Source organism: Capricornis sumatraensis, chromosome 8 (assembly GCF_032405125.1).
Source record: "Capricornis sumatraensis isolate serow.1 chromosome 8, serow.2, whole genome shotgun sequence".
Lineage (NCBI taxonomy): Eukaryota > Metazoa > Chordata > Mammalia > Artiodactyla > Bovidae > Capricornis > Capricornis sumatraensis.
The window spans coordinates 58,594,107-58,615,688 of NC_091076.1; the positions used below are offsets into that span (position 1 = coordinate 58,594,107).

The 21,582-nt window shown below is 51.4% G+C and overlaps 1 protein-coding gene across 3 annotated transcripts in view; it reads left to right on the forward strand.

Annotated features, from left to right (window-relative positions):
• MSI2 (musashi RNA binding protein 2) overlaps positions 1 to 21,582 on the forward strand; it is a 400,242-nt gene that overhangs the window by 127,388 nt on the left and 251,272 nt on the right. For all 3 annotated transcript variants that reach the window (XM_068976705.1, XM_068976706.1, XM_068976704.1), the window contains one exon: positions 15,225 to 15,317. In XM_068976705.1, the coding sequence (XP_068832806.1) occupies positions 15,225 to 15,317 (93 nt within the window). The remainder of the gene's footprint in view (positions 1 to 15,224; positions 15,318 to 21,582) is intronic.

Sequence of the window (21,582 nt, forward strand, 5' to 3'; positions counted from 1 at the left end):
TTGCCTCTCCCATACGAGGCTTCCATTCTCGGGGGAGCAGAGGCATCATCCCGACCACAACTGATTTGGCCGTGAGCCCAGACCTCAGGACCTCGTGCGTGGCAGGCACTGAACAAATGTTTGTGGAGGGAATGAATGAGTGTTGTTGGACAAATGAGGTTTGACTGGGCAGATTTTTCTTCCTGGAGGGAAAGGAGCTAGATTTTATGAAGCGCTTGCCAGGTCCAGGGTAATTTCCCCGTACAAGACCCTGGTCTTCCAGGCAGAAGTGCCCTTCAGAGAGACCGGCGCCATTTGTCGGGCCGCGTGGCTGATTTGACAGCCCTCCAGGGTGAACTGCAAAACGAGCCCGCCACCATTTGGCCAGCGGCTCCAGGTCCCTGGTTACCTCTCTGCCTCGATAAACAGCCCAGTTAGCTGGGGTGGGCACCTTGGGGGACGTAGCTTTTCCTTCTCTCTTTCTCGTGGTTAGGTTGGCCGAGCGCAAGTGTTTTAAATAGAATAGACCTCACAGCTATAACACATCTGTAACACTACACATTTAGTCAGGTTCCTGGTGGACCGAGTTCTGTTTGATGGGCAATGTTTTTGCTGTGACCGTTGTTTCCTTTTCCTCCCATATTTATCCCTCTGGAAAATAAAGTTTTCTCTTATGTGAGAATTTATAGAACTATGTTCCTGGCATAAGGTGTGCACAGGCATGTTAGGATATCGGTGTCGTGGAGAAATACTACCTCCAAGGCATGTACAGCTTTTACCTCTTAACGGAGAATGACCTTCTAACGTGGAGCAGTCTGTGACTCTTTGCAGGGTAAGGGGCTGCCTGGGTTAAGGCGGATGAAGATGCGGCTGTACACTGAGATGGCATCCTTTTCTTTGGAGCGTCATCAGTCCTTGGAGGACCTTGGTTGCCCAGGACTGCTGCTGGGGGTGGGCTGATTCAGGGTGGTGTCTGAGAAATGCAGAGAAAGTAGACTCTGTCGTGATTCGTTCTTAAATTTGCGATGAGCCTCTCCCAGATGCTTTGCCTTTTCTTTTGTCTAGGGGACAGGCAGGGAAGCTTGGATTCCCACTCCCAGCCAAACCGAGAGAGCTCAAGTGGCTGGGGGGGAGGGCAGGTGGCGGGCGAGAGGGACTTCGCGTGCCATCACCCCGGCCCCGTGCTAAGCGTGCTTCACGTGTTCACTCTTTTCATTCTGTTTCAGACCCCTGTCAGGGTCCCCTGGTGTATCTGTGTCAGAGTCAAGATTCTCGGGTTCCTCGTCCTGCTCTATCACTGCTCGGGGTGCTGGGGTTGGAACCTGGCCCTCCCATCTCCAGAATTTCCAAGTCGGATGCTCTTTTCCCCCTGCCAAGGATCTCTTTGGTTTACAAAGATCACCCTCCCTCTCTGGAGCGGTGAGCCATTTAGCAAAAGGTAGAGGGACTTGCTGGTGATTATCTTGGGTTTTCTTTCTCTGCAAACACTTCTGCGGGTCCCCTCTTTCCCTCAGAGGCAGTTCCTTGTGGCCGGGTGGCAGAGACCAGACCGGTACATCCTGGGAGGGAAGTTGAACTTTTTTTTTCTTTTCTTGACAGGTAAAATTTATGGCCTAACAGATGGCAGAGTGTGTTTCTAAAGACGACCATGCCAAGGGTGCAATGTGCTTATCTCCTGTGCCTCCCCACCTGCCCCCACCGTCCTTCCCACCCTGGACGTTTCTGGAACTGTAGGGTGAATGACAGAGCAGGAAGGGACCTGCTCACGGGGGCGTGGACCCCAGGCTGCGTGCGACCACTAGACGGGGGTCTGGGGGCCTTGCTGCTGGTGCATGCTTTTCTCGCCACTCTTGTCTCCTTGCCAACCTCGAAGTGTTAATGTGACCCAGCCCGCCACAGTGGTCTTGCTCTTCTCTTTAACAGCTGGTCGAAGAGTTGTTTCCCTGTATAAACCCCATGGAGGTTTTCTGTTGCTCCCTGCCTGACCTGGGCCCCTCATCTTTGCTTTCCAGCCACACCTTGAGCCCTGCAACCTTCAGGTCTACGTGTAGCCTTTCAGCCGGCCCTGAAGATGCTGCGGCCTCTGCTGGGGAGGCCCTTCTTCCCTTCCTTTCTTGGCTCCCTCCTGCTGACCTCGAGGTCACGCCCAGCCCTGCACCCTCAGAGCCTCACCAGGCTGCAGCAGTGAGCCTGCTACTTGACTGAAAGCACCTTCAGGGCAGAGACCATGTCTTGGTCCATTTATCCGTCAGGGTGAAAATGGTGCCTGGCACTTAGTAGGTCCTCAAAGCATGTTTGATAAGAGAATGAATGAATGAAGGTGGCTTGCCTCCAGAGACAGTCCTCTGCAGTTTGTACTGTCTTCACCTCTTGGTCTTCATTCTCACTCTCTTGGGATTCAGCAGATGTTTATTTGAGCACCTACTGTGTGCTGGGTGCTTTTACATACTTACTGGTGGTGCTTATGGCAGATCCGTGATGGGTAGGTATTGCCTTCACATTGCCTGTTTCTCAGCTGAAAGGGGCTCAAGCCCAAGGTTGCCAGTTCAAGCCCCCGCCTCCTCCTGCTCATCCCTGGCTCGTCCCTCCTCTCATGTGCAGTACGGTAATAGCACAGAGTGTTTGCTTTTGTTGAGATCTCCACCCCCCGCACCCCACCCCCACTTTCTCCCCTGTAAGATGGCACAAGCAGCTTCTTGTGGAGCCCTGACTGTTCATTAGAACCATCTGGAGAAAGCTGAAAAAATACTGATGCCGGGGCTTCACCTCAGACCCATGAAGTCAGAATCGCTGAGGGTGGGTTCCGGTATCTAGGTTTTAGGGGCTCCCCAGGCTGTTCTGAGGTATAGGCGGGGTTGAACCCCGCTGTCCTCGGGGGAGTGTCAGGGAACCTGCAGCCTGGCTCAGCTCCGTGGATTAGGTAGAACGCGCTCATCAAGAACTGATTGCCCTGTGCATCTAAAATATGTTAATGAAGGTAATCAAGGCTAAGGGTTAAGGCTGCCGCTCCTTCTGTTCATGAAATCAGCTGGAGGGCCTGGGGGATGGGACACCTTGGCTTCAGAGCCTGCCTGCCAGCCCGTTTTTATCCTTTCTCCCCCAAGAAGAGCCGTGTCCTTGATTCTGCAGTCCTCTCTGGAGCTGTCTTCCCCAGAGTCCAGTGGTGCTCAGCAAAGCCTGATTCTTCTTTACCAAGGGTCTGTCTCCTGACCGTCCTTCCTGACACGCTTTCTCGTCCCATGCCTTGAGCTTTCCTACGGGTCCTGTATTGGAGGACCCAGCGACTCTTCTGGGTCCAAGAAACTGTGGAAGGCTTAATTTCCTTTAAAAAGTTAATTAATTATTTAAGTGACGCACAGTTGATTTGAAATGCTGGATTAGTTTCTGGTGTACAGCAAAGTGATTCGGTTGTCCACAAGCATATTCTTTTTCAAATTCTTTTCCATTGTAGCTTATTACAAGGTATTGAATATAGTTTTCTGGGCTATACATCGAGACCTTGTTGTTTATTTTATATATAGTAGTATGTGTCTGTTAATCCCAGTCTGTTTAACTTATCTCTGCCCCTCCTCTCTCCTTTGGTAACTGTAAGTTTGTTTTCTGAATCTGTGAGTCTGTTTCTGTTTTGTAAGTGTGATCACTTGTATCGTATTTCAGATTCCACCTCGAAATGATGTCATATGACACTTGTCCTTCTCTGTTTGGCTTACTTCGCTTGGCATCATAGTCTCTAGGTCCATCCATGAGGTTGCAAATGGCATTATTCCATCCTCTTCGATGGCTGGGTGGTATGTCATTGTGTGAGTGCGTGTGCCATGTACATGTGCATACATCCCGCATCTTCACCCATTTATCTGACGCTGGACCTTTAGGTTGCTTCCGTGTCTTGGCTACTACAAGTAGTAGTACTGTGAATACTGGGGAATGTGGATCTTTTTGAGTCAGAGTTTTCTCCCAGGAGTGAGATTGCTGTATCATAAGGAACCTCCATACTGTTCTCCATAGTGGCTGCAGGAGTTTACATTCCCACCAACCGTGTAAGAGGGTTCCCTTTTCTCTACACCCTCTCCAGCATTTATTTGCAGGAGCTTACATTCCCACCAGCCGTGTAAGAGGGTTCCCTTTTCTCCACACCCTCTCCAGCATTTATTTGTAGACTTTTTAATGATGGCCATTCTGATGGGTGTGAGGTGGTACCTCATTGTAGTTTTGATCTGAGTAGAACCCAACTCTCTGGTAGTTGCTACCCAAGTGACCTGCAACGTTTAAGGAAGAGTGATTTGGTAAGTAGGAAGGGATGGTCTGAACTCGTCACCGTAGCTGTGCATTCATCACTCCTAAGGACTGCAGATGGGCTGGTTTCAGTTAACACTGACTGTGGCTTTGTGCAGGGGCTCAGCCACCTCTTTCCTCCCAAGTCGGCGCTGGGGAGGCTGGGGCCAGGGCCGAAGCTCTGAGCGAGGTTTGTGTTGGCATCGTGGGCGCGAGGTTGGGCTGGCCTTGGGGGCTTGGTTGGAGGTACAGGAGCTTCCTAAGGGCTGAGTTCTTGGAGTTAGGATTTCACATTTGCCGTCTCAGTTGTGTTGTTCAGGTCGGGGTCTTAGGCCCATTTTTCAGAAGGCGAAGATGACTCCCAGTGCCGTAGAGGGACTTGACCTCTTGCATCTGATCAACCGGGGGAGTTACTCGGTATGTTCAGTGTACACAGATGTGGTTGAAAGTGAGAAACCTGGGGGCAGAGAGAAGAATGTCTAATTGCTTCCTTTATCATCTCTGTCGGCGGGATTACCGTGGACCCACACTGCAGCCGAGACCCCTCGCTGCGAGTCTCCCTCTGTGTCTTCAGGAGGGTTCCGCCCTGGGTGGGTGGATCGGGTTCCCACGGCTGGAGGGACAGACACAGGTGGAAGGGGCTGAGCTCCTCCCAGCTCGCCACCCTGTCCCTCCTCTTTCTGAGGTTTATTAAGAATCTACTTGGGCTGCTTGTCCCTGCACTGGGGCTTTGGAGGCACCTCTTCCGTATGCAGAAATGCATGTCTTCCTCGGAAAATTCAGCAGTCGCAGAGGGCGCTTGCTTAATTTTGATTAATACCATTGCTGTTAAAGAGGATGTGTTTGAATTGCCTCTGTGTGTTGGTAATCGTTTGAACCCTGGAGAGAGTCTCTGGGGTCTTCTGTGTACTGAGTCCCCCACTCTGTAGCCAGTGCTGGGGGCCAGGGGCTCTGAGAAGGGTGGAGGCACCACCTGTGGGTACAGAGCAGCTCGGTACCTGGGATGAGGGTGTGATGGCCAACCGGCCGCCTCGTTCATTCAGCATCAGGTGACGCCTGGGTCATGAACCTTAATTTCCTGTGCTTTCCAAGGCAACACTCCATCTCTGTACCTTTCTCTTTTTACCCCCGGCCCCCCGTCTGAGTGCCACTGGCTAGGATATTACTGTCTGATACCAATCTGTGGACAGGTCACCCTCTCTGGCTGCAGCTGTTCCCCTAAGGGTAAGAGGAAGTAGTATTTTTTAAATTAGCCTGGGAGGGAGCCGGGCGAGGTCTCCGAGAGGACTGGGGAGTCAGCTCCCTGCTGAAGCAGGCAGCTCGTCATTTCATTACAAGATCACGCTCTTTTAGGTGAGTTACCGTTGTTTTAATCAGAGGTAAGGTTGTAAGCTGGCTGTGCCGCCTAATTGTGTGTGAATTATATTCTAGCCCCATATAGACGAAGGCTATTTTTTCCCTTCCACTTTCAAAGTTACTTAGAGTACATGCCAAATTGTAGCCTGAACCCTAATGCTGTCTGGCTAATAGCTATCAATGGAGAGAGAGTGCTCTGAGGAACATTTGGGGTTATGAATGTAATTAGTTTCCTCTGATGTTAGATTAATTTCTGCAGTTGACAGCATCACATATTGTTACACCCTTTGTCCAGTGGTCAGGGTGGGTGATTCAAGGTACCCAGAATTAGCTGGTGGATGAAACAAGTGGGAAACATGCTTTCTTGGACACTTGGGTGGATGAAACAAGTGGGAAACATGCTTTCTTGGACACTTGGGTTTATTTTAAGTCCTGTTTGCATTCAGATTCTTGACTTAGGGATCTTTTTTGACCTGTTATTTAAAAAAAAAAAAAAAATCCCCAAACAGCTTTAGTGAGATACAATTCACAATCCAGATAATTTACCCATTTGAAATGTATAGGCCAGTGGTTTTTGATTTATTCACCAGTACGTGCACACATCACGGTGGTCAGGTTTAGAGCATTTTCACCACCTCACAAAGGAGTCGCGTAGTCTTTATCCATCACCTCCTGACTCGGCCCCAGGTCTGAACAATCCCTCGTCTAGGTGCTGTTTCTCTGGGCTTCCTCATCAAAGTTCCGTATGAGTGGAGCTGCACGGTATGTGGTCTTTTGTGGCCGGTGCAGCATTTTCAGAGCTCATCCACGTTGGAGCGTATGGCAGTGCTCTGTTCCTTTTTGTGACCACATAACATTCCACTGGGCTTTCCAGGTGGCTCAGCGGTAGAAGAATCTTGCCAGCAGTGCAGGAGCTGCAGGAGACGTGGGCTTGATCCCTGGGTTGGGAAGGTCCCCTAGAGGAGGAAATGACAACCTACTCCAGTGTTCTTGCCTGGAGAATCCCATGGACAGAGGAGCCTGGCGGGCTACAGTCCATGGGGTCGCAAACAGTCGGATACGACCCAAGTGATTTCCCACACAATGCACGCACAGTACTCCATTATGTAGACAGAACACATTTAATTTATCCATCCGTCCATCCATCCATCAATGGGCATTTGGGTTGTTCTGCTTTTTGATGAACGAACGAAAAGCAGACTGCTGCTGTGAACGTTTTGTGTGGAAGGTTCTGGATGGACGTACATTTAATCTCTCTTGGTGTATAGTAAGACTGGAATTGTTGAGGCCTATGATGACTCCACGATTAATCCAGACTGTTTCCCTAAGAGAATGCACCATGTGATGTGCCCACCAGCAGCGTCTGGCCTGCTGGTCCTGCATCTTGGCTTCAGAATTGAAAAGGACTGAGTCAGACTTGCTCCTCATGCCCGCCCCCCCATCTCCCTTCCCCCGGTTCTTTCTGCTGGGAACTCACGAGCAGAAGTGTAGGAGAGACTTCCCCGGTTGTCCAGTGGTTGAGAATCTGCCTTTCATTGCAGGGGACGTGGGTTCAATCCCTGGTTGGGGAACTAAGATCCCACATACTTGGAGGAGCTAAGCCACCGCTTGAGCTTGAAGGAGGCGCAGGCAGCAGGCCTTCACTTGGGGCAGGGTGCCTTTTGCCAGGACGGGTCCTGCCCCCGCGGTAGCCCCGGGCCTCCGCGTGCTGTCAGAGGCGCTTGCAGCCGGTGGGTCGTTCTCCTTAGGCTGGCTCTGCTTCTCTGACCACCTCCCCTCATGCTTTGCAGCAGAGCCTTGATCCCCGCCATAGCGGGTGTGCAAGTGATGGGTGTGGCCCGTCTTCCTCGGGAGGCGGGTTCGGATAGTCACACGCGGGCTGTAGCTTCCTCCTGCCCACCACGTCATGGTGGAGGTGTCCTTGTGGGCCACAGTCCGCTGTCACCGAGGAGAGGGGGGCCGAGGTCACAGGGCCCTGGGGCCTCCCCCAAGGCACTCTCCTCGTTGGTTCCTGGGGCTGCCACACTCTGGCTGATGGAAGCAGCAGATGGCTCCTTCACGGCTCAGGAGTCTAGACGGAGGTGGAGGTGTTGGCAGAGCCCCTTCCAAGGGTTTCTGTTACCTCTCTCATAGGTTCTCAGAGCCGCCGGCGTTCCTTGGCTGGTGAACAGGTTTCCCATCTCCGCCTCCGTCGTCACACGACCATCTTCTGGTTTGTGTGTGTGTACCCGTGTGTGTGTGTGAGACCCTTCTCCTCCTCTAATCAAGACTCCACATTGGATTAGGGCCCATCCTATAGGACAAAGGTCCATCTTGTCAAAGCTATGGTTTTTCTAGTAGTCATATACCGATGTGAGAGTTGGACCATAAAGAAGGCTGAGCACCAAAGAATTGATGCTTTTGAAATGTGATGCTGGAGAAGACTCTTGAGAGTCTCTTAGACAGCAAGGAGATCAAACCAGTCCATCCTAAAGGACATCAGTCTTGAATATTCATGAATATTGAATATTCATTGGAAGGACTATTCTTTGGCCACCTGATGCGAAGAGCCAACTCATTGGAAAAGACCCTGATGGCTAGGAAAGATTGAGGGCAAGAGGAGAAGGGGAAGACAGAGGATGAGATGATTGAGTGGCGTCATTGACTCAGTGAACATGAATATGAGCAAACTCCAGGAAGGAGATAGCAAAGGCCAGGAAAGCCTGCTGTGCTGCAGTCCGTGGATTGCAAAGAGCTGGACATGACTTAACGAGTGAACGACAACAGCGGCCACACCCAGGTGCTTTCATCTCAAGATCCTTCACGAATTTTGCCAGCTGCAAGACCCTGTTTCTAGATAAGAACACATTCTGAGGTTCTAGGCGGACATGAATTTCGATGGACCTGCAAACCAATGTAGTCTCTTTTCCACATGAGTCTAGAAATTTCTGGAGAAGATTAAGTTCCTGACTTGTGTTCTGAATTTGTGTGTTAAATGAGTTTTGCCTTTGGATTCAGAAGTGATGGTGATGATGGTGGGAGTGGGGCTGTTAGTGGTGGCGAGAGTGGTTGTTGACAGGGAGAAGGGAAGAATGGAAGGAAATACTGAGAGAACCTGGGAATTTTAGAGGGCAGGTCTCTAGGAAGAAACACTCTGGAGGATGGGGCCATGGGGCATGGGACTGCTGTGACCTCAGTCAGCCCTCCTGGAGCTTCTTTACCAAAGAAGGTCAGGCTTAGTTCTCAAATGCAGAGCTGATGATACCATACAGTCTTACCCAGGTTCTGAAGAATAAGGTACTCAGCAAATTTAGAATCCCATATGAGATCGCACGGTCTCTGCCAGCATACCAGTTCTCTCTTGTCACTCTGCCTTGCCTTTAACTAGCACGTGAGTCACCTTGCTGGGACTTGATTTTTTCATCTGCATAATGGGGATAATGGGCAGTCGGATTTGTGAATGCCCACCCACTGCGAGCATTCTAGTGTCCTCTGGGGGCTCTCCTTCCAGCTTGGGGTTCCCTCAGACAGGAGAACGCCTGCAGAGAGGCCCTGTGCTTGGGAAGTGGAGATGTCTCATATTTTTCACCAAGGGGAATCTGAACTCTTTTTAGGAACATGGTTATGCTAAGAGCTGACTTAATTTCCTGGGCCTCTTTTGTACCAGTTTCAGACCCTCCTGAGCTATTTTCTGCCTTTCCATGCTTTTATTAGGACCACAAATTATAATAAAAGGATTTGTTTATTGTTGTTGTTTTGTTGTTTTCTTGGGTGACAGTTAATCTTGGGCCAGTGCTGGTGGAGTTAAATTTCCCCTTCAATCTCATCGGAAAAAGATTCTAACAGCCCCACCCTCTGCTCTGAGTACACACACACGCACACGCACACACATACCTGCTTTATTAGATTTTATAAAAATACAACCAGTGGCTCCACTCCGAGTTACCATTTCAGATGGAAACACATATTTCAAAAGAGTTTTTGAAACTTAAAAAAAAAGTCAGCTCTCTGGTTAGAGGCAGGAAGGTGGAGTGTCCTTTGCAGCCCTAGTTAGCAGCTGGCTTTGGCCAGTTCATATGTGTAAACAGCAATTTTCCAAACTGGAATGGATGCTGGGGTTTTCTTTGTTGAGCCAAGAGGTGCGTGGAGAGCAGTGGTGTTTAGTTAAATTATGGGTCTTGATGCAAAACTTCGCAGCAGTGATTTGTGAGAGCCTGAACCCTCCCAACCCCCTTTCTGTGCTACACACACACACACACACACAGACACACACACACGCACGCGCACACAACACTTCCCAGAACGTGGCCCTGGACCGTAAAAGGAGGCATCTGTTGGGGGAGGGGCTGTCCTCAAGCCTGCAGGGCTCGCTCTGGGTGGATATCTCATGTCTCCCAGAGTGAAAAGCATTCACATGACCGAAGCGTTTCCCTCAGCCCTTCTGCCAAAAGTGCCAAGGCAAGGATGTTTCAGATGCGTCTCCTGGAGGGTTCCAGGCTGAGCTCTGTCTTGTGCAGATGGGTGGCTCTCGCCATCAGGGTGCGCTGTGTGTGTCAGTGTGAAGGCTGTGGGTCGGAAAACAAGTGCCCGAAGCACCCGGCACAGGGAGGAAGCACGGTGGGTCCCTCCTCTGCGCAGAGGACTTTTCTAATGGATTTATTTTAATTGGAGGCTAATTAGTTTACAATATTGTAGTGTTTTTTGCCATGCATTGACATGAATCAGCCACGGGTGTACACGTGTTCCCCATCCTGAACCCCCCCTCTCGCCTCCCTCCCCTCCCGTCCCATCCCTCAAGGTCGTCCCAGTGCACCAGCCCTGAGCACCCTGTCTCATGCATCGAACCTGGACTGGCGATCTATTTCACATGTGATATTATACATGTTTCAATGCTATTCTCTCAAATCATCCCACCCTCTCCCTCTCCCAGAGAGTCCAAAAGACTGTTCTATACATCTGTGTCTCTTTTGCTATCTCGCATACAGGGCTATCATTACCATCTTTCTAAATTCCATATATATGCATTAGTATACTGTATTGGTGTTTTTCTTTCTGGCTTACTTCACTCTGTATCATAGGCTCCAGTTTCATCCACCTCATCAGAACTGATTCAAATGTATTCTTTTTAATGGCTGAGTAATACTCCATTGTGTATATGTACCACAGCTTTCTTATCCATTCCTCTGCTGATGGACATCTAGGTTGCTTCCATGTCCTGGCTATTATAAACAGTGCTGCGATGAACATTGGGGTACATGTGTCTCTTTCAATTCTGGTTTCCTCAGTGGGTATGCCCAGCAGTGGGATTGCTGGGTCATAAGGCAGTTCTATTTCCAGTTTTTTAAGGAATCTCCACACTGTTCTCCATAGCGGCTGTACTAGTTTGCATTCCCACCAACAGTGTAAGAGGGCTCCCTTTTGCAGAGAGGACTTTTTATAATACCAAGGACTAGAGAGTCGGGGGCCAGCAAGTCACCAGGCCTGCTCACTGTTTCCAAAGTGAGAAGAGGGTTAAAGATCTGGGGGTGCTGCGTGGTTCCTGGGGTAAATAGAAGCCAAGACTCAAGGATGGGGAATAGAGAGGTACCCCGCCAAGGCATGTACACACACACACACGCAAGAACACACATATATAGACGTGAAACCTGGAGAGTACTGATGGGGATTTGAGGACCTTCATTTTTTTTTTTTTTTTTTTTTTGAGGACCTTCATTCTTAAGAGTGCCATGTCTCCACCCTGCCCTCTTCCTGCTGTCCTCAGCAGTCATGGAGGTGGGAGGGAAACGGGAGAGCGTGTGATCCCAGCATCCTCCGCTGCCCTCTGCGTCCCTCTCCAGAGTGCAGATCGTGGAGCAGCGAGCAGCCCGTGTGGCAGTGATGCCCCCAGAACTGACAAAATGAAGCACTCCTGTTTCCTGCAGCGCCCCTGGTGGGATGGGTCACCTGCGGAGCTCCCTACCACCGCCACGCTCCCTTCTCCTGAAGCCTTGACATCGGCGAGCAGCTGACCAAGCGTTGCCCATCTTCCCACTGGCCTCTTCACATTCGGAAGGTTTTGATTAAATCTGTCTCCTTTCAGTGTTTGTTGAGTGGGACCCATCTCCGCAGCTGAACTGGTTCCTGGAGAGGATGTTTTAGTCACTTGAACACTTTGGCACATTGTCTGGGGCCTGGAATTTCTCATCCTTGTTTTAAAAATAAAGTATTTTAAAGACTGTTTTGGGACCGTGTAGATTTATAACTGGGTGTCTTCCCCAGTGTATAGGGCTCTGCCCTGGCAGGTTTATGGCCGTAGGGCAACTGTAGAGGGTGTTGGAGGGGACCTTCTTGTCTCACCAGCTACTGGGGAATGAACGTGCTGTTGACTTCTGTTATTTAGAATGAACACATGTTGGTCGTGTAAATCTCTGCGTCCGTGTGAACGACTGGAATAGAAATAGGGCCAGCTGTCTACACCCACCTGGCTCTACACCATGTCTGAATGAGACCACGGGGTTCGTTTTACGAAATGTCTCTCCAGAGTCGCTTTAAGTTGAGAACTCCACGAATGCATGTTTGTAGATCACATTAGTGTTACTTTATAGATATTTAATTGCTTTGCTGGAGCTAAAAAAAAAAAGGAATGAAAAATATAAAAGGAAACTGTTGGGCATCTTTGCCAATCTGAAACCACGTGGAGATGCTGGAAAGCGCTTTTGAAATGATAGTGGAAGAGAATGGGGCAACACGGGTTGATTTATCAAAGTGTTGGATAAAGGATTTCTTTTTACTGCACGTTTGTTCTGAGCTTGAAGGATGGATTTAGTAACTGACTTTGGATTCAGGTACAGTGACCAGTGACCATGTGTTTAGCATCTCTGAGGTGTCCCAGTGGACACTTTGGCATATGTTATTTCATTTAACAGGAATCTTGTGTGGTAGGCTAATTATTAAATCTCCATTTTAAAGTGGATTAAACTCCATATTTTTATTAGAATGTAAGTTCCAGCACCTTGCTCGCAGTATTATCTGTTGAACGAATGCATTAGGAAAGTTAGGTTTGTAGAATTTGGCGATTAGTGAGTATAGGGAGAGATTTAAATGAGGTGAAGGCCTGGTGGAGCTTTACTGTGAAGGTGACCCCCCAGAGGGACCGATGGATAGGCAGGGAGACAAGGAAGGAAAGGAACGAGGAGCTCGATAAGGTGCCTGCCCATTAGCCAGAGGAGCTCAGTGGTGTGGACACCGGTGGGATCTTCATAGAATGTCCTCATGTACAGTATCTCATCTAATCTCTCATTCATCTGAAAAAGATGAAAAGAATAGTAAAGGACGATTTTAAACACACATGCTGACCACTGCCTGGTGGTCCCCAGCAGTGAGACATACGAGAGTCATCAGGCCATGCGTCCCCGAGACAGTGGAGGACGTCCGCTCCGGGGGTGTCCAGGTCGGGCTCGGTCTGTGGGCTCCGGTGGCCTGGGTCCCGTCTGGGAGCCACTGAGCTGAAGTGTGAGGGCCCAGGGTTAGGGAGCCTCCCCGTCGGGGCTGCCCAGCCCGCAGATCTGGGAGGGTTCAGGGTTAGTTGGGAACCCTGGTAGAGGACCACCGTGCATCGCCCAGAACCCAGCCCGGGGGGTGCTGTCCGTGGTCCCACTTAGACTGGGACACAGAAGCCGGGTCCCCAGCGCCTTTCACACTCCTTAGCACGGTGTGTCTTGACGGCTGTGCCCTCGGGTGTCGCTCTGCTGAGTCTCAACTGTTGGTTGGGGTTGTTGGTTCCTTGTCACCGCAGATGTATCTGGAGACTAGGTAATAAGTGGTCCAGGCAGCCCAGACTCGGGGGGTCCTGCACTGACTTTTCATACACGTGAGTGACGTGGTGGGTGGATTTTCTTTTAATGTTCTCCGATTCCTCTCATTGATTTGGTTTTGGATTTCAGTCTTGGTTTTCTTTGTATGTTCTCATCAAACATTTTTCCCCTCAGCTTGATCGAAGTAATTGAGAAATAAAATGGTGAGTTACTTAAAGTGCACAATGTGACGATTTTAAAAAAAATGCTTTTATTTGTTTGTTTAATGTTTGGCTGTGCTGGGTCTCCGTTGTTGCGCAGGCTTCTCTCTAGTTGCAGAGAGCAGGGGCTCCCGTGGAGCTGTGGTGCTCGGGCTTCTCACTGTGGAGGCTTCTCTTGTTGCAGAGCACACCTCCAGGACGCTCGGGCCGCAGAAGTTGCAAGCCCCGGGCTCTAGAGCGCAGGATCAATCGTTACGGCGCATGGGCTTAGTTGCTTTGCAGCGTGTGGGATCTTCCTGGATCAGGGATTGAACCTGTGTCTCCTGCATTGGCAGGCGGATTCTTTACCACTGAGCCCCCAGGGAAGCCCTCCAATGTGATGATTTGATGTGTGTGTGTGTGTATTATGACAAGAGTCTACCCATTGAGTTAAGATGTTGTGTTTTCATTGTGTGTGACTAGGCTGGGGAGATCCTGTGTCCACTGAGTTTTACATTTTTTAATTTGATGTTAAAGAGAAACCAAACAAAGCAACCCGCAAACCCACGTAGCCTAACTTAGTTTTCAGAATAAAATTCCTTTTGCTGGTCTTTCACTCTTCCATGTGAGGTTCTTGGTCCCGCTCTGAAGAGCTGACATCACTGAACTTCCGCCTCCTTTTGCTTTGGGACTGGTGGGATTTTGAAGGGGGACCATTTCAGAAGTTCATTTGTTTTTGTATCCACCAGACTTCGGGTGTGGGCTTCTGTGCGCCTGGCCCTGTGTTTGCACTGCAGGGCATCCTGAGAGGAGTCAGGAGGCAGTCTGGGGGAGGAGGTAAGGAGGGCAGGATTATCACCACTTTAGCACCAAGTGGAAAGTCGCGAGTGTGTGAGAGGCAGAGGGGCATGGCATTGGGGGGCTCAGAAGCGAGAGATGCAGCTTCTGGGTGGGGCAGCCACATAGGTGTTTGGCATTTTGGAGAAGAGCTTTGCATCTTGGGGGGTAGTCAGCTTGGCATGGGAGGTACAGGCGTGGAGAGGTCTCCCAAGGAGAACCTGCGTGAACAGAGGTGGGGAGGCCTGGGGACAAGCTGGGCTTGACTGAGTGTAGGACACGTCAAGGGGAATGGTGAGAAACCCCGAGGGACAGGAGCCATGGGGGCGGGCGCGGGGGCCTGACCCTCCCAGTGCCTGTCCTGCTGGCGGACACAAGCCAGCACCCAGAATGGCTCCGTGCAGGCAGTCTGCACAGAGTTGTGAATTACGTGTGAGTTTCTTATTGACACATTCTGTGGGTACTTTCTGGGCAGCATGTCTTTGTGCACATAGTTCTCCTTTGTTCGCGTCTCTTCGGTTTAAAATAGCTCTGACGTGTGACTTCACATCACAATGAAGCTGTGTGTTATGGCCAGTGAGGCTTTGAAGTCCACTCTCCATCTGCATGAAACGCCCGCTTTCAGGTTGCGGCCTGAAGGCCTAAGGTATTCCTCGTGACTGTCTCTGGCATCCTGAGACGTCTGAAGGGCCTGCTCTGAGCAGCTGAGATAGTCCTCACATCGCCTTCCTCTCTGGAGAAGTATGTAGAGAGGCTTGTTCAACAGCTCAGTGAGCGTGGCTTCGGATAACCAAGTTAACCCCTGTCTTCCTCTTGTTGTTTCTTGCAGATGGTCACAAGAACAAAGAAAATCTTTGTAGGAGGACTGTCTGCAAACACGGTGGTGGAAGACGTGAAGCAGTATTTCGAGCAGTTTGGCAAGGTAAGTGGCATATGGGGCTGGGGAAGCCTCCTCTGTCCTTCAAAATGGCTGCTGTGGCCCCTGCCTTTGCCACAACCGTCTCCTCGAGAGCCTTGTCCTTGGACTTGGCTGTCGAGATGTGAATGGGATTCGGCAGGAGCCGAGATGGAAGAGCCTGGCTTGTGGTGGGCACGGAGCCCCGTGTGCCGGCAGGAACAGACAGAGCGGACTTTGAGTGCGGTTTCGCCAGCCTTGGCTGGTCGTGTGGGGCCTGGGCCAGGAGCTGATGGGGTCAGCGCCGGCCAGGGAAGGGACTGTGAGCTGGGAGTCACAGGGCAGGAGCTTCTGCAGAAGCTGGTCTCTGTGTCGGCACTGGGCTTCGTTCTGGGCCTTTCTGGAGGACGCACTGAGAGAGGAGGCTCCCTGGGGGCTGAGCCCTCCTGCCCTGTCAAATGCCTGAGGAAACCCAGGGAAGATGCTGGGCACGAACCTGTCAGGATGTCCAGGAGACAGCGGTGCGATCATCCCCTGGGCTGTGCCTGGGGTTTGAGCCCGGAGCGACTCAGGAGGCCCCAGAGGAGTCAGGAAACTGAGCGTGAGAGTGCGTGAGAGTCAGACAGACAGACAGACAGGGTGCATAACCGTGGGTGATTCATTCAGCCCCTTTCTGCTTGGTGGGGAGGCACGGCCTTGGAGGGTGGGTTCTTCCTGAGGGGGACCCGTTCCTCGGGGGACTGTTGCCCCCCCGGCCCCCACAGGGTGGCTTGAGGGGCACTGAGCCTTGCTGGCTGTCGTGCGGCGCCCCCCGCGGGCTCGTGTGTCCCAGAAGGCTGGCAGGTGAGTGGGCATGCAGGCTCGCTGCCTCTGTGTCTTTGAGCAGCTGTGGGCCTGGTCCTGGGTCTGCAGGCGCGACAGGCTGCTTCTGCACAGGCCTATATCGAGTGCCCCCCGCCCGCTTCAGGGCGGGAGTGCAGAGGGCTGCCTGCCCAGGGTCCTGGAAGACACCGTCCTAAGCTCCGTCACTGGTTTCATCCGTGACACCCGTCACGCGTGCCCTGAGTGGTAGAAAGGCACGGCTGCCCACCAGCCGGCCTGAAAGTTCTGTGCTTTCGTTCCTTGCCTGCAGTGATGGCCAGCTGGGAGAGGACCCACCTCCGGGAGAGGGCCCACCTCCGGGAGAGGGCTGCCGTGGGCTCCTCTTTGGGGGTGGGCTTTGACTCCTGGTGAGCCTCAAAATGGGAGCTTTTCCTGTTTCTGGCGTCCATCAGTTCCTGCATGGATGAGAGACCATGCTTCCCAGAACCCAGCCTCCTCCCACCCAGCCTTGCTTTCCGAGTGGCACTCAGCTGCCCTTCGGGTCGGTTATGAAAGGCTCCTTCCCCACGGCACTGTCTGGCATTGCCAGTTGGGGGCTGATTCATTCTGGCGGGATAAAGAATAGCTGAGTGTGCTGATGTCCGTTCTCTCGCTGCTCTTCAGGACTGATTTCGAGTGCCAAGGGGGATGGGTCCATCCCCCAGCCCCGCCCTGCCCAGGGAGAGAGATTGGAAATAATTTAATGAGACAAACACAGCTTGCCTAATGGAAGGCTCTGGAGTGCCGGCCCTCATTGCTACCGTTTCCACCTTTAAAACCAGGCTGGGGGGTAGTGTTTGCAAACACGAAGTGGGGTTTCTTTTTCGAGCTGTAACCTGCCTTGGAATCTCATGGGCCAATTTGCGGGTGTCAGGAAAGTTGATGCTGCCCAGATGGGCTGTTAGAATATCCCGAGCAGGCTCGTACTTGCTGCATCTCCACACATGCCCGGCGCTGGTCTCTCCCTCTCGTTCTGTCTTTCCAATGTCCTTCATTAGCACTTAACGCTGTGACTCAGTCCGTCGGCCGGTGGCAGGAAGTGGCGAACCCGCAGCAGCGGCCGTCTCTGCCCTGGGAACCGCGTCCTCTTGTCTGCAGACGGCCACAGACTGTCTTCCCTGACTTGGCACTCGCCAGGTCTGAAGCCGCTCAGTTAATTTTGCAGTGATATCTGCAGATTCCAGCAGGATGCGTAAACCTACCAAGTGTTTCATCGAAGGACTAAGGAGGCCTTTGAGCATATCCCAGCCCTCACACTCCGTATGCTCCTGTGTCAGTAGCCTGGTGCGTCAACGTGCTCTGCGGGGTCGCTGAGCCTGTATTCACAGGAGCTTGTTCCTTGTTTGGCTGGTGGCTGGTGTAACGTGTGTTCCTAGGGTAGGGTCCACTGCCTCTCAGGATTCTGGTATAATTCGCTTGAGTCCAGAAGGATCCCTGAAGGGGAGACCCTGCAGCTGGGCCTCAAGGGCCATGAGCCCTGCACCCGTGAAAGGTGTAGCAGTAAATTGACACACTGATTGAGGGAAATGGGAAAACACACGCACACACTTGCGGAAGGTTTGCTCACACACCTGCACACACTCCCCACTGTGTCAGGTTGTTGGGGGCTCTTTGCAGTTGGTTAACTGCACACCGCTGCTGCTGCTGCTTCTAAGTCACGTCAGTCGTGTCTGACTCTGTGTGACCCCATAGACGGCAGCCCACCAGGCTCCCCCGTCCCTGGGATTCTCCAGGCAAGAACACTGGAGTGGGCTGCCATTTCCTTCTCCTGTGCATGAAAGTGAAAGGTGAAAGTGAAGTCACTCAGTCGTGTCCGACTCGCAGCGACCCCAGGGACTGCAGCCTACCAGGCTCCTCCGTCCATGGGATTTTCCAGGCAAGAGTACTGGAGTGGGTGCCATTGCCTTCTCCTAACTGCATATTAGGAAGGTGTAATTTAGTGAATAATTTAGAGAGTGTGTGTTAAGTGTTGGATATGGGCCAGGTCGGGCTTTCCTGGTGGCTCAGTTGATAAAGAATCTGTCTGTAATGCAGGAGACCCAGGTTTGATCCCTGGGTCTGGAAGCTCCTCTGGAGAAGGGAATGGTAACCCGCTCTAGTATGCTTGCTTAGAGAATCCCATAGACAGAGGAGCCTGGCAGGCTATAGCCCATGGGGTTGCAAAGAACTTCCACTTTCTTTCTTCCATGGGCCAGGCCATTGACTTACATTTATCTCACTTAATTCTTCTCTGGGGTGCTGGTGGGGGCCCTGCTCATTTTGTAGATTGTTAAATAGAGTCTTGGTGGCACTGTATCTTTATCTCAAGGTCACAGCCTCCTGAAAGGTCACAGACTTCCCCTCTAGGCTTGTCTAATAATAGAACCCAAACTTTAGGCCCTGTTTCAACTGCTTACAGACCCATGAGATAGACTTAGGGCAGGGAGGGTGCCCAGGAGAGGCAGAGATGGAGTCCTCTTTGGGTGCCCAGGGGCAGTGCTGGGGACCTGGGCCTGCACGGCCTCTTGCTTCCACACAGCGGATTCGGGTGTCCTCAGCAGCCCGTTTGCAGGGGTGGACAGCACAGGTCGGGGGTGGGGGGTGAAGTCTCAGCAGAGGTCACCAGGGGGACTGGGCCGTGTAACAGCCAGAGTGCACGCCCTCCTCCTCCCGGTCCGGAACCTCCCGCCCCTGCGCAGCCTCCGCTCAGAGTTTGCCGCCTTCCTTTCGGTTTTGCCTCGTTGTCAGGCCTCTTGGCTCTCGCTCTTCCCGTCTTGCCTGAGGTGGCAGCTGCTCGGCTGTTTATTTCTGGTTGCAATCAGGATGCGGAAGGTGGCCGTCCGAGGGCTGAGCTCGGGAGGGCTGAATATGCCATCACTGCAAGCGGAGTGGGTGCAGGGCTGCACACCCAGAGCTTGATGTGACTCGAGTTGGAGGCTTGCAATTGCCTTTGGTGCTCTTCTCCCACTTGCTTCCCAGAGATTCACCACCTGGCCCCCAGGTTAAGGGTGCCGCTACTTGTTTGTCTTTAAGATGAGACTGTGCAGTCGCGGCATGAGGACTCTGCTGACTTCGGTGCCGTTCTCACCCCCTGGGTGGTTATTCTGGCCCCCTCTTTGGAGTCAAGTAAGAAGAGGCACCCCAGACCCTCATACTGGGCATGGCCGCATGGGGACGCCACTGCAGCCCCTTAACAGGCCCGTGCTTTCCTGGCCTCAGCTTCTCACCCCAGGGAAGGGTGGGGAAAACTCGTAAAGCATTTTACTTGTAAACTTGTAAATAGTTTTGGCACTGTTAACAGCTACCCACTTCTGTTGTACAGAGAATGCAGCTGTAGCCAACACACAAACCATTGCATGGCTTTGTTCCAATAAAACTTTATTTTTGAAAACGAGTTTGGGGCCCCATTTGGCCCATGGGCCGTGATTTGCCAGCCTCTGTACTCGATTATTCCTAAGGTTGGTTTCAAGCTTGAAAATTGAACAATTTAGAAAGTGTTTAAGTAAACTTACATAGGTAGATAGATAGATAGGTATCTACGGTATCTATAGACTGTAACCAAGACCAGATGTTATCAGTAGTAATCAGCATGATGTATTAATAGTCAACAAATCAGCTGTAACGGTGGTAGAGTTAATTTGTGCACTTCAGGATCCAGGGGCGATGAAGGGATTCTGTAAACTATGTCCAATCTCTTATTACCTGTGCTAGATCTGAATGAAGGAAGATGCAGAATTTGTGAGGTTGAGATGTTAGTGTGGACCTCTTTACTGTGTCTTGATGTTTCTGGATTAGAGGGCCATGTGCTTTGTGCTGAGGTTTTTAATGCATTAAAATTAAAAAGTTTGGTTCTCAGGGATGCCAAATGAGGTGGGTGGGACATCTCTTGTGCAGATGAGGAAGCTGATGTTGAGAGAGGTCAGTAAGTTGTCCACGGTCGTGCAGCCTGCAGAGTCACTCATTTTCACCTGAGTTCAACGTTTATAAAACCTCATCTCCCACTTTACCACGGAGCAGCCCCCACCCTCAGAGGGAGAAGGTTCGTTTGTCAGGAATGTTGGTCTCCGGTAATTTATTTTACTGCTTCAGGTTTCCTAGTGGACACTATCTGTGCTGATGATTTCATGCCGGCAAGAATGATGTATATAGACCACTCTGAAAAATGGCACAGAAATGATGCTCTCGATACACGCACACAAACCCCGACCATCCATCGGGCTGTTGGGCGCTGTTCCCCCGCCACGGTCGTGCGGATGAGCCCGGCGTGGCGATTTTTAAAAAGCCCTGGGATCAAAGCCGCTCCGTGTACCAGAGCTTCCTCCTTCTCCCCTTTAGGCCCCTCCTTCAAGTACCGGTTTCTAAAATTCTCACTTATAGGATTTGGGAGATCAAAAAGAGGCCTTTAAACTTAATGAATTCTCGGCTTCGTCCCGGATGGAGCCGTTGTGCACCTTTCAGCTGTTCACCTCGACGAGAGGGCTGCTCGGTGCGGGCTCGCTAGGTAATTCTCACTTTATATAACTCTCTGAAAGCAGAGCAGCCCGCATCTGGAGGCTCCCAATTATACTTCACATGGTGAACTGTGTAATTAGTTTGGAAGACTTACGCTTAGTCATTGGTTTATCCTAATCGGCTTTGGCTTTCCCCACCAACAAAGTGAGCTTATTTTGCTAAGCTGAACCGACTCTGCACCCTTTGTTCCAGCCTTTTATTGTCTCATTCCTTTCATTCTGTTTTACTGCCAAAGTTCTGTTTCATTAGGCCTACAAGTCATTTCCAATTCAGTGGGCTGCTACAATCCGGCCTTTATCACTGGCTGCCCTGGTTCCCATGTCCCTTCTGGGCCAGTGCCCGAGAGTGCGGGTTTGACGTGAGGGCTTTAACCCTTTGCTGGGCCAGCCCCTGACCGGGGTGAGGCCCGCGAAGGAGGTCTGTAAAGTTCCCCTCTGTCTCGTTGAAGGCGAGCCCCATGGAAATGAGACTGAAAGGGGCCTTCGAGCCCTAAGGGAAGTTAGCTTGACTTAGAGACTGGTGCTAGAAAACTTTGGTGGGGGGCACATGGGAAACGAGGAGTTGTCTGCTTAATGTAATGAGATCTCATCGAGCCCACTCGTGTGGGGTCTGCCTCATCTCTGCTGTCTCCAGGTTTTACGTGCGCGGGCACCCCCGGCCGCTGCACGGATGTTCCCATTGATGCTGTGTGCATGTGAGGAGAGAGGGATCTAGAATGAAGATATCATAAAGCCTTTGAAATGGGAAAGGCAGGAGATCTGTGCGAAAATAAATAAGCAAGCCACTGTGTTCCTGAGAGTGGGCTGTGATTTTATTGCTTCCTAAGGCGAGCCGTAGATACACAGAGCTCTGGGAGGTGTGCGGTTCTTTCCGACCAGGCCTGGAAAACAAAAGTCCTGTCTGTCCTTTGTGGACTTCATGGCCCCCATGAGGCCAGCGT